General features: G+C 39.9%; 1 protein-coding gene and 1 long non-coding RNA gene across 4 annotated transcripts; one reads left to right on the top strand and one right to left on the bottom strand.

Moving 5' to 3' along the window:
* LOC138926342 (uncharacterized) lies at nucleotides 1-10,336 on the bottom strand. 2 transcript variants are annotated; one of them, XR_011442820.1, is made up of 5 exons: nucleotides 10,262-10,336; nucleotides 10,096-10,179; nucleotides 9,916-9,991; nucleotides 463-657; nucleotides 1-376 (listed from the first exon to the last, which is right to left on the bottom strand). It is a non-coding gene; the product is annotated as an uncharacterized lncRNA (long non-coding RNA). The 2 variants fall into 2 exon arrangements; XR_011442821.1 differs by lacking the exons at nucleotides 9,916-9,991; nucleotides 10,096-10,179; nucleotides 10,262-10,336 and adding an exon at nucleotides 2,546-2,797.
* Nucleotides 10,337-10,482: 146 nt separating this feature from the next.
* Nucleotides 10,483-12,215, top strand: LOC108120368 (Chemosensory protein A 75a). Of its 2 annotated transcripts, XM_070280330.1 has the most exons (3): nucleotides 10,498-11,230; nucleotides 11,285-11,374; nucleotides 11,430-12,205. In XM_070280330.1, exons 1-3 carry the CDS (start codon nucleotides 10,750-10,752, stop codon nucleotides 11,456-11,458), a joined length of 600 nt encoding a protein of 199 aa, XP_070136431.1. In that variant the 5' UTR covers nucleotides 10,498-10,749; the 3' UTR covers nucleotides 11,459-12,205. The 2 variants fall into 2 exon arrangements, with proteins under 2 accessions (XP_070136430.1, XP_070136431.1); XM_070280329.1 differs by having other exon boundaries at nucleotides 10,483-11,230; nucleotides 11,285-12,215.
* The last annotated feature ends 497 nt before the right edge of the window (nucleotides 12,216-12,712 follow it).

Here is a 12,712-nt window from a genome sequence, read left to right on the forward strand (position 1 = left end):
CGAAAAAATGCATAATCTCGCCTTTATCCTAAACTTTCAATCGCGGAAATAATTTATACCATTTTATGGGCTTAGCACTCTGCCATCGCACCTATTTAATTAAGAAATTTAGCGACTACTGAGCCCATTCCGCAGTCAATTGAGCTCATAATTTTCTCGTTTCTGACTAAATCGCCCTCGAACCGCATTGACAACTAAAGACGCCAACAGAAACACCATTTTCGCATTAAAAACAAAAACCGAAACCGCCGTCGAGAAGAAGCCGTCGCTGTTGTCGTGTAACAAAAGTCCAGAGGGGATGTCGGGTTGGAGGTGGTTACGATCTGGCCTGATCTGGGATGAGTCACATAGTAGACAATCCAGACGTCGGCACGACCTGCAAAAAAAAAGCTCCCATGTACAGAGTGAAGAGCTTGAACCTGGCCTTTCGGGCCAGACATCAGGGCCGAGGTTTCTAACTACCTGGAAACGTGGCCCAAAAGATCGTCTGAGGGACTTGCTAATCATATCAAGCCTCGTTGATTGTTGATCATTTAACTTTTGGACCAAAACTGCAAGATTTGCTTTGGTGACTCACGGACTGCAGGTAGTTGGCTTTAGGTCCATGCCCATTCTGGTCTAAAACTTCCAGTCATCTTCCTTGTTTTTGCAGATACCCTAGATGAACGAAATGAACGAATACTAGGTATTAAATAAATTTATTTCAAAGCTTATTAGATGTTTAGTTAGGAAAACAGCCTCACTCATCTATTTAAAAATATTAATTAAATAATTAATTAAATGTCAGGGTATATCAAGTCTCGATCAAGGGAATCTAGTCCCGCTTTCCGGCCTGTCTTTTGCTTTGTTAGATTTTGCAGAGGCTCTTGGCCAGGTAGATTTATTGTATAAACAAAACCGAATGGGCAAATAAGCAAAATGTCGGGAAGATAGGCCAGAGGCGTGCCGGGAGGAGCTAAAAATTATTTATATTTGAGCTTATTTATGGTTTTCGGTTGGGGCACGGTTCGTTCTCGACTTGACCACTCCATGAGTCACTGGTCTGCTCCGATCTGCTCCACATGTGCGGAAACTGAACTCCTTTTCCAGCAGCTCTTTATTGCTTGTATTGTTACTCGTTTCCATTTTTATTTTTTTATTAAAAGTTGATTGATTTTATAGGCGCGATAAGTATATTGTAGTCGATTGGTTCGCCTCTCGTGTCGTGCCTCTCACAGATGACTAATGTGCCTCGGTGGGTCGATGGGGCTCAGGTCTTTTGGTAATGAATTTGTTTTCCGCTGGCCGGGCTCTGGAGAGCTCTTTGTTCTGCACAATTGCTCGATCGGTGTTGAAAAGATAGTTATAAACACTCTGAGCTGGTCGTTGACACTCGGCTTACAGAGTGATTGTGTGAATAAAATGGTCTGATTTTGTAGCTTCAAGAAATATTTATAGGGAGCTTCAACTTTTTAGATAATTATTCTCTAAAGTATATCTAATATCATGATCTAGACTTTTTAGAAAACCCTTTTTAAGCTCCACTATCCTTTCTAATGCCATTACCCACATCCCCAGCTGTAACCTTGTACCTATTTCCAAAACATCGAATTGCTTTATGGTTACAATGTACGTTTATGGCTTTGTTTAATTAATTTAACAGGCAAATGGCAAATGGAGACCATAAATAAAGTCTGAAACTAATTGCTGACACAGTTACCGAGACAACACAAAGGCATGGGGATCAATTGGCGTGGGCGCTGCTGACAGCCAAAGATCAGAACGTGGCCAAGAAGTGGCCAAGAGGTTCTTTCGTGGAGCACCACCTGCAAATGGAAGCGGGGAGCACGTGCTGGCCGGCTCCAAAAAATCCAATTTCTATGGAAATCAAATCAAACAACAAAAAGAAACAAATTTTCAGTAGCACCCATCAGAGATAAGTCGAGTTTCCGAGATGCCTTCGAGATAGGGGCAAGAATAAAGTTCAGCTTTGGGCACAAAGTTTCTCTAGCTGAAGACGGCTGGCACAAGCCATAAATATTCCAGACAGTCCAAATCAGCTGAATCATCATCTTCAATACCATCATGATCCACAATTACAATGTCTGGCCAAGAAGAAGCTCTCTGGTGGCTACAAACGCCCCTTTCAAGAAGAAAAACGCCCACTTTAGGCACCTTCGTGGGCACGAGTCCAAGTAGCCAAGATATTTTGTTTCTTCGAATGTTTTTTAATTAAAAACGATGCACACCGGCAAACAGAGCCCACAAATGTCTGACAAATCTAAATAAAATAAATGACTTTTACTCTTGGAAGCCCCAAAGCTTCGTTTTCTTTCTTGCCTTTAGCAACAAACGAGTCATGGTTGGAGATGGAGTTGGTTTTTGGAACCAAATGGGTTGAAAAAGTTTAAAATGGTCAAGTAAATGCTTTTCTTTTAATTATGTAATTATTGATTCCTTATCTATGAAGCACTTAACTAAATTAAGTAATATTTTTAGGGACTATTTAGAGAGCAACTACAGAAACTGGTAAGAATATAAATTTCATAAGAGAACCATCACTAACCGCTTTAGTTGCCTGGTTTTTTGAATCTTGTCTGGGCGTTTTTCCAACAAATGACCAAAGCCAGAGGCAACAACGAAGTACAACTGTTCCACAACTGTTTTGGCCATCGTCATCATCGTCAGAGTTGAATTTGATTTTTTTTCTCTGATTTCTGGCATCAAGCTGGGGTCTGCGCCTGCGCAAAAGCCGCGTTTCTGCCTTGGCACGTGCGCTGGAGCAAAGCCCCAAGACCAAAGCGAACTACAGGCTTCATTTGGGATACCCTGTAATTGAAGAGTCGAAGGAGGTATAACTATTTCCATATGCTACTCATAAACCCCCTTCTAAAGATAATAGTATACTTTCTTAACTATACATTTTAGACACTTTTCTGAGCCTTTTAAAGTATCTTATTTAAAATCAATTTTATTTAAGGCACCTTATCACCTTGTGGGGTCAAAAAGTGCTCTTTTTTTAGGAATTTTTTTTGAGAAAACGGTTAAAGATACAGCGCTGAAATTTTCGTCAGAATATAAACATATATTTATTCAAAGAATACAAATTTTGAACTTGAAAAAATCCAAAAAGGGGGGGGGAGGGGGCGCCCATTGGTGGCGGCATGCATTTTGCTCCCGTGCAGGATTGGCTGAGAACCCGTGATCTGAAACAAAAAAACCGAACACATTCTTAATTAGTATCGTATCATCTATCAAATGACCCTCTATCATGAAAAAAAAATCAAAATTCCAAAAGTTATGAGGTTTTGAAAAAAAAATGTCAATTTTCGCATTTTTTTCTGTACTGATTATTTTTTTAAATAAACAATTTCCAATATTTTTGGCTGGTCACGGGTCATTTGTTAGAAAAAACCCTAAGGAACATTTTTAAAAAAATTTGGTGACGATTGGTTCATTGTAGCGTCTTTAATCCTGCACGTAAGGTCCAAAAACATGGTTCTGAGAAAAACGCGTTTAAAGTTTTGGCGCGCTCGGCAGGTGCTCGACAGTGCTCTATGTAACGGGCTATAACTTTCGAAATTTTTCAGATTTCGATCTGAAACTTTTACAGCACATTTTTGGAACATATATCTACACGATAAGACAAAAAAAAAAAAATCGATTTTTTGGACCCCACAAGGTGATAAGGTGCCTTAAGAAGAAAATAATATTCGTTTCTTATTTCCAAACTGCCTTTAATTCGTTTCGTTTCATTTCTGGTTTTGAAAAATGACATACAATGGGCTTGGGTTAAGTTTTGGATTCGAGTGGTGTGGAGTGGGCTGGGTTTTGGGGGCATTTGGGCTGGAAAATCAACTTGTTTGTGTGTTGTGTGCTGCGGAGCTCAGGTGTTGGTCGCCGGTCGGATTGGATTGGAGTCGACTCGAGTGGAGTGGAGTAGAGCTGGAGTTACTGCCACCGTTTGATGACTCTGTTTCGACTCAGTCTCACTTCGGGGCTTGATTAATTTACGACCTAAGGTCAGAAGATTGTGTACAAAGGGTTTAACTTGTCGCTAATCGGTCAAGGTTTCTATTGTTGATTTCCAAACCGAAGAACCCCAGACACCTCGGGCCATAAAAACCAATTGCGGTCGCCGTTTGGGTTCATCTAAAAATACAGTTAACAGATGCCAAAGCCCGATAAAGGCCAGAATCTCCTCAACACCGGACTTTCTGCTGAGCTGGGCTGTTCATGGCAAATTTAAAATTTGCCAGCCGCACGCCAACATCTCTCAACACCTGCTCTGGATCTGGTTAGAACTGAGTCTTAATCAAAACATTAAACCCTTTTGGCATGCCTGCAAATTGGAAGGAACTGTCCGCCTAATGAGGCTCCAATCCACTGTAATGAACTGCAATTGCTTATGAAGAAGTAAGACATGGTCTCGGCCGCATCTAATGAGTCGGCCAGGGATTTTAGTAATTGATTGCACCGAGGAGGATTCTGCGGATCGGATTGGGGCAGAGGTGTGGAGGTCGACTAATAGAAGCTCCAATCAAGGAGTTCAAAAGCGAATCTGAAGGATACTTAATACTAAACTAACACGCAAACTCAATTAGGATTAAAATAGTCTTTTCTTCAATTAATAACTCAAATAACTCAAAGCCTTAATCTTAACCTGAATTATTTCTTGAAAAGTATTCAAGCATCTCTCGATCTTAACACAAATCTTTATAAAACTTTAAGTGCTCCTTTTAGAATAAACTCTTTTGTTTAAGATGCCATTAAAATGTTTTCTACTTAACATAAATTCCCCCAGTCTCTTGGCCACCACTTTTCCAACGAGATCGACAAAAGCCGAGCATTAAACGAGATTATTTGACTACCAGTGTTGAACCCATTGTGGTCATGGTTGGCTCAACTCCCTCAGAAAACACGCCAGGCAGAATTTATGACCCTTAGAACACATTTTCAGACACGACGACAGACAGAGGACGGGGTATGAGGCTCTGATTTGGACTCGGAATTGAATTTGGAATTGAAAACGGAATCTCAGGCTGTGACTTCGGCCTGATCGGCAGGAACTGGTTACTGGTTTTTTGGCCCAGGGAAGTGCTACCGTCTTACACAGATACTCTCACGCACACGGACACAGACTGTCAACCACACCTCACCTAACCCCAGATCACCCCAGCCTGGGCTGGCGTAACCCATAATTTTAACACCAATAATAAAGAGAGAAACAACAACAAAAACGAGATGCAGGTGTGCATCAAGTCCGAGTCGCAGTAGCGAGCTACTCATTTCGTGTATCTTGACATCTCTCAGCCACAGATACAGATACAGATACACAGTCATAGCTCGCACCGCTCGCACTGGATCATAAATTTACGTTTGAAATTGTCTGAAAGCGAGAAACCAGTTTTCGCCCAAAGTTACAAAAAGGTTTACCATTAGCTCTGTAGAAATTTTGATTCCCTGTTTGGTATATCCGCTCAAGAGTACATTAGATCCTATATTCCATTAGAGAATTCTCAAGTTTAGAAGTAATTTAAGAATAATAAGAGTCTAATGAACTGGAGAAGGGAAGTAGGTAATTATTAGAAAATGATCTAAGCGGATGATATTGTAGATTTAATACATCCTGTGTCCAAAGTCTCTTTAAAGGTTTAAAAATATTTATATATAACTGATTCTAATATTAAATCGAACCATTTAACCCGACCTGATTGTTTTTTGGTTTCAACCCACATAATTTCGCTTTTTACATTGACCCACTTTCGAAAGGCAAATTCCCAAAACACGCAGCAACTGTAAAATTCTGACAGCTCAGTTAGCTGATTTAAAGTCACCTGGACCGCAGGCAATAAAATGCAAAAGGCGTCATCCCCTCCACCAGACAGTCAGCAAGATTAATTATCGCATTAATTAACTGACCTGAAAAAACGAAAGTTTTCGCCACAAAAATTACTCATAAGCAGGAACCAGGATTAATTCGATGACAATATGACATTTCATGTTTGTCATAGAATACATAGGCCTAAAATAGAACCATTTTCGAAGAATTTCATAAAAATTATAGTCGTTTTTAAAACTGACTCACCAAGAAGCTATGTCAGCCAATTTCCGTTGGTCATTGTCGCTGATCCGTTCCAGGACATCGTAAAACATCGGGCAATGCCAAATACATCAATTGACTTTATGGCTAGAAAATACCTTAAGGGATAGACTGATGCTGATGCCTTTTGGTACGGGGCTCACAATTAAAAGTTAATAGCCAAGCGACACGGTTAATCAGCGAGAAAATTGCACGGACCCACGACAGAAGCCGAACAGGAATTGGTCGAATGCAATGGAACAATGCCTGCCGGCCACAAATATTAATCATGTGAGCACTTAATTTGACACTTGGCCATAATGGAAAGCACTCGTACTGAGGCCAGACTTCGGCCTAGTGGATCGGGAGGGCACTGTAGCTGGAGTTGGAGCAGGAGCTGGAGCCGGAGACCCGTCACTAATCACCAACGGGAACAACTTTAAAGTGGCCTGTCTGTGACCGTGTCTTATTCTCTTCCACCAACAGCAACACCAGCAACATCGGCAACAGCAACTGCCACCTGCCTTACGCAATTAAGCCAAAGACAGCGCTGGACAGAGACACTAGAAAAAAATTATTTTATAATTAAAATATTTATGATTAAATATAATAAGAGGTATGGAGCTTATCACTCACTTGATAGTCCAGACCATATAAGTCATACCTATTAGAGGAGTATTGTTTTCAGTGTAGAGACGCACTCGCCAGGCAAAAGGTTCACTCTGGGTCCCCACAGTAATTACTCAATGCCCCGAACCCGAGCCCGAACTGGTTCTTCTGTTCTGCGTGTGTAAGTCAAGTAGCTCGGCTCAGCCAGATTACAGAAGGCATGCGGACAAAAAACTGAATATATATCTGAAACTCACAAAGAAGAAACGATCAGAGCTTTTTCTTTGGCCACGAGAACCCTTTCAGTAATAACTTCACCCTGGAGAGGGGGTGGACTGGGTTCGAGGCTCTGATAAATATTTATGTGTCATTAGTCGGATGCCCGGGCAGTCATCAGGTGGATGCATTGAAATGCCTCTTTCGTGTTTTCACAGTCGATGTTCTCGAGTTATTTATTACGCAAACGGTAGCCCAGGACAAGATCTGAAATGATCTTAACGAGGTTTTTTTAAATTTTAGCTTAACACAAGAGGTATTATTTATGTAACTAATAAAGAAACTGAAAGGGAAATGTTTCTGCATATCTCGAAGTACCATCTGCCCCACCTGCTGTGGCGAAATGTCGGGACCAACGGATTGATTCCCTGCCAAGACATATGCCAAATCGATAACCCAAAAATGGACCTGGTCCTAGGATGGCAACACGAGTGGATGGCCTGCCTCAAGTGGGCATTTGAGTGGCACGGACCAACCGAAACAGAAACCGGGAGACGACGCCGTCTCATGTGTCACAGGCCCGTCCCCGGCTCCAGGCCCGGCAAAGTGAGAGGATGACACATGCCTCCGGATTGTTAAGTACGCTTAGGGCAGATTAACTTAACTGTGCATAAAATGCAGCACACTCCAAACAAAAAGATCTGAAAAAGGGAAAAAAATAGAGAAAAGTGCAGGAATGTCGCCGCGAGACTGTGAAACAAAAGTAAGAACTGTCCAAGTATGCTGGAGTGGCTGTCAGGGGAAATATCGCTGGAATGTGTAAAAAGTCATGCATAAAATTAGTTTCAACTTGGGTGACGATTCCCGCTGCTTCCAGTCCTCTCATCCGTCCTGATTTATTTTCAACAAATGCATTTTTAACACTTGGGCAACACGTGCGTTCCAGGAATATTTTGCCTCTCAAGTGCACGCCTCTAATTCCCTTTCCAAACTGTTGGCGTTTGTAGTTAAAAAACCATAAAAAGTATTCTTGTATTGGAAAATTTTGATAAATATGACAAGTTCAAGAGGCATGAAATATAATACAAGAACTATTTGGCTAAAAAAAATCAAATAAAATCGCATAGAAAGAATAAACTACGACTCTCCAAAATATTCGCAAGTAAAAGACCTCCTAATGAATACTTCCCATACAATTACTTATGGGTTCCACCTGATTGATTTTCCTAATTAATAATACAACGAATATGATTTCCCACGCCGAGTCCAGAAACTATATAAATAATCTAAATGTGTTTACAAGTTCTTCAAGAAACTTCAGCATAAATTTCAGAATCACTCAAGCTCGACCAAAGCGCAATGATGCAAAACGCAGACTTCGGGTCTTCATGATTTTTATTAAAGACATTATAAAATTTTCTTTTGAAATCATATATTTTGAAGAATCCTTAAGTTTGTGGTTAAACACACCCAAAATCCCTTAAGAATCCCAAAAGTAACCTGCACCTGCGCACTCAGCCATGGCAGTGGGCAAATTAATTTGTTTGATGTGCACTTCTTTTTTATATATTCTTTTCGCTTTTTATATTTCAAGACTGAAGAGCCAAGACCCCTGTCATGTGCATTCGATTGTTAAATGAGAATAATACCCACCAACTTACAAGCGTTTTCACGCCATTCTGAGCACTTGCGGAGGAGTTGGGAACCCCATTATTCTACATCTCCAAGAATTAGGGGCCGCCGCCGCACCCAACTGAGGCTTGATCGTTTTGTTTATTTAAGAAAATGTGGAAAAATCAGCAATGTGTGAGAATTAAATTGTTTAACAAATTGTACAAATATCATTGATTGAGAGTTGTGGGAGGGTTCGGGACTTCAATCTATGAGAACTTGGGTTCAAACTGTCCTAGCTTCCGGTAATTAAAATCAAGAAGAATATGTGAACAACTTTTATTTTCTTGACTAACATATAGCAGTATTTCTTTTTTTGGGAATTAACCACAGAATTGGATTTTATAATAAAGGAGAACCAGTCTCCAAAAATACGTGCTTGACCTATATAGCCGACTTTCCCTTTTTTTTTGGGTTTTTGTTAATCACAGAACCGCAAAAATATGGCAAGCTCCTCCAGGTGGATATTCAAGTGATTAACACCCGAGGGATTCGGTGATCATTAAGCAATACATAATCCAATTAACACTCAGGCGGCGGGACAGGGACAGGGCGAGGCAGGATACTCTCCACCTGTTGGCGAGGCAAACAAAAGGATTCAATATTTTGTTGAATCAACGAACCAGAAACATTTCGATGACGATGAACCTGCTAAGAACTTAAACAAACAAGTGATCTCGATCTCTGTTTTGAGTAGGAAGGTTGGGCGGGGGTGACATGGATCGCCAACATTTACTTTTACTCTCAATTGTTGTCTGCCTTTGGTCCTTTTCTGATATCTGATCCGATCTCCTTTGAGATAAAAGAAATGCCAATTCTACTTAGAAAATGACACGCAAATGGCAAAAAAAAAAATGAAGAAGGAACCGTATAGAAAATGGAAACCCAAAATGGGATGGAGATGGGGAAAAGGGTCCCGGGGATTATCCCCGACCGAGTCCTCATCAATATGTCTGCAATTAAGTTGGGCACGAATTCGTTATTAGGGGTCAGGCAATTGATAGCGATGCTCGGCATTCGGCGCACAAATTGCGTGAGGCACAAAAGCAACAACCGTGATCATTACACGAACAGGATAACCTGTACAGGTCGCTCCGATTCCCCTTCTCCAGTCTCCTATGCAGATTGAGTGGATCAGATCGGAGGAGGAGGAGCTCAGCCGAATTGATCTCCCTCACATAATGGCTGCATATGCATGAATTGGGCTCTGATTGTTACACTGAGATACCATTCTTTCAAAAAAGAATATTTCTTCTAAAATACATAAAAGAATTTTAAGCGCCCTAGTAGTCGCAGTTTTTTGCAGTGCCGTCCTAGTTCGATACAGTGTACACAAATAAAAAGGGAAAATCGCTTACCAAACGTGGAGCATCTGCAGGTCGATGGATGGAGAGGGGCAGCTCTTAACCCTGTGCTGTCATTGTCATTGAACGGCTGACAGTTGCACGAATGTAATTGGCAGTAGGCGCGAATGCAGAACGCATGAAAAATAGAGGCGTGTGAAAATGATCCACTGCGATCGCATCGACATCGCTTACCCCGATCCCAATAACGTGAGAATTTCCATTTAAATCTGCTGAACAAAACTAGTGTTAGGGCTCCGGTCTTTGGGGTGATCAGCGCTGCGTAAAATTTGATTAGATCGAGTATACATTGTTAAATGATTGATGAAAGGTGCAATTTTCTTGAAAGGGTTAAGCTTACCATTTCTGTTACAAAATTAGCGTAGTTTTCCATTGGCAATTGTATTTATACAAAGCTAAAAGAAACTTAATTCTGGGGAACCACACAAGCTGAGAAATAAAGCTAAAGGTGTGTCCACACTCTTATCCTAAGGTAGAGGATAACCGATAACACACATACCCGTTTGAAACATTGAAAATGAAACACTTATTTTTGAAAACAAAATTTATTAATAAATTTTTGTTAAATCTAAGCAAGCGTTTAATGTTGTGACAAAAGCATATTAAAATATCCATATTCATTCTGCGTATAAAACATTAGAAGAAGGAATATAATTTTAGTATTAATTTTAGTATATTATTAAAAACCAATTCATTTCCGGTGCAATCGATATTTTAGCTAGGACTCCGCGTGGCATCTTCCATCTCTAAAAGCCAGCATTACTGAAGAGCTTTGTTTCATTGGCGTTTCTGGACCTTTATATTGGAGGAAATTTTTGATTACTTAAAATGGAATCAAAATGTTCTATTTTGGACTTGCCGTTGGATGTTATGGTAATGATTTACAAGGAAATCGAAGACGAGAAGGATAAAATGAACTTGGTAAAGGCTCACAAGAGTTTTGGATTTGCCTTTGCCATGGACGCTGGAAACAAATACGAGAAAATCATGTTCGATGAACGGCCGATGCAGGAGTGGAAACTCATATTGCCGCTGTGTGGCAAGACCGTTACGCAAATCGTAACCAGAAAAGTGAAGACATCCGTGAAAGTGACCAAGCTGGCTGCCATGTTTTGTCCGAATTTGGAGGAGTATTACCTGCCCGTACGCAGTCACTTTTGGAACCACGTGTCTCCTTTGCTAGCGACCTTGGAGAATCTCAAGTGGATCGGACTAAGCAACAACTACGAACGGCTCAAGGTGGTGAAAACTTTGCGATTGCTTCCCAATCTTATATACTTGGATTTAATAAAGTTTCCCCTCAGAGATAGTGAGTGAAACTCTCTAATAATTCTATGCAACGAATTCAATTTATTTATTTCAGTGTTGGCCGTCAAGATGCTTGAAAATTTAGAATACATTAGGATAGTAAACTATCGTAACGAGTTTGTCAATCTCTACCAAATGTGTTCGGGTATGAAAAATCTACATAGTTTAAGTGTATCGTACGTAAAAATACGTTTCCCCAGGGATACCTACGAAGTGTGGCCCCAAATGAGATTTATTAAAATTGGTTTCGGGAAATTTTACACCCAACTACCCTTTATGCCCTCATTAAAGTATCTAGAAATAGAATATACCAATCCTACCACCAAATTGAACCAAATATTTGGTACTTCTATCTTTAAATACGCAAATACTTTGCAAAAACTTCGATTTTGTTCTGAAACCATTCGGGATCTTGATGAGTCTGAGGTGAAGGCGATTTCCCACCTTAAGGCTTTGCGAAAATTAGCATGTCACTTAGATGACGGTCACATCGTATCATACATATCTCGATTGAAACAACTGGAATCCGTAAATCTTCAATATTCGAACAGGCTAACCAATGACGGGGTATGTGTCTTATTAAGCGAATGTGTAAAGATTCGGAAGCTGAATCTGTACGCTTGCCCCTCTATAAACCGATTACTGATTGGATTACTGATCAGGTTGGGTCACGATGTTGAGCCCGATAACCCTTTATTCCTTCGATTTAGTCGAGGATTCTTAGCGGGAACTGTGGGTAGTGCTTAATGAACTCCTGCTTAATCCATGGCTTAAACGTGTTTAAGACTAAACTTTTACATTTCGGCTATCATAAAAGTTTTACTAAGGTTTCTTATTGTTTTTAAGTTTTAAAAGTAATCACGTGTCAGGCATATACCCTAAAATTGTACTAGTGATTTATCTTGTGAAGTAACTTATTTTGAATAATCAATTCGAATAACAATATTTTTTTAAAGATTATAAAAGCTCAAGAAGTAACGCTTTACAAATAATATTATTAAAATGATCATTTACAGCTTACAGGATAGCTATTACCATATATTTTATTTTTGACTTTGGAAGTATTACCATACGATTTTTTGTAATAAATTAGTATATAAGAAAACAAAAATTTAAATCTTATCAAAATTATATTATTTCAAAAATTGATTTAAGAAGAACAATGTATGCTTATTTTGTCACTTAAAAATACATTTAGAATGATTATGCATCAAAATGCATCCTGATTAATAATTTTTTTTAGCCGTCTTTGGGCTCATCTTTTGGGCCTCTGACTTGGCCAAAAATAGCCAGAATGGTCGGGACAAGAGCCAAGCATGCAGCACTGGCCAGAAAATAAAAGAGATCGTCAGAGGAAGGGGCAAGATAACTCAGGCCAGACACGCCAGACACTCTGGCGACGCCTTGTGAAATTTTTCTTCGTCTTCGGAGAGTTCACAATAATAAAGAAAATAAATATAACAAAAAGAATGAAAAAACTACA

The sequence above is a fragment of the Drosophila bipectinata genome, chromosome 3L (genome assembly GCF_030179905.1).
Source record: "Drosophila bipectinata strain 14024-0381.07 chromosome 3L, DbipHiC1v2, whole genome shotgun sequence".
In the NCBI taxonomy this organism is placed as follows: Eukaryota; Metazoa; Arthropoda; class Insecta; order Diptera; family Drosophilidae; genus Drosophila; species Drosophila bipectinata.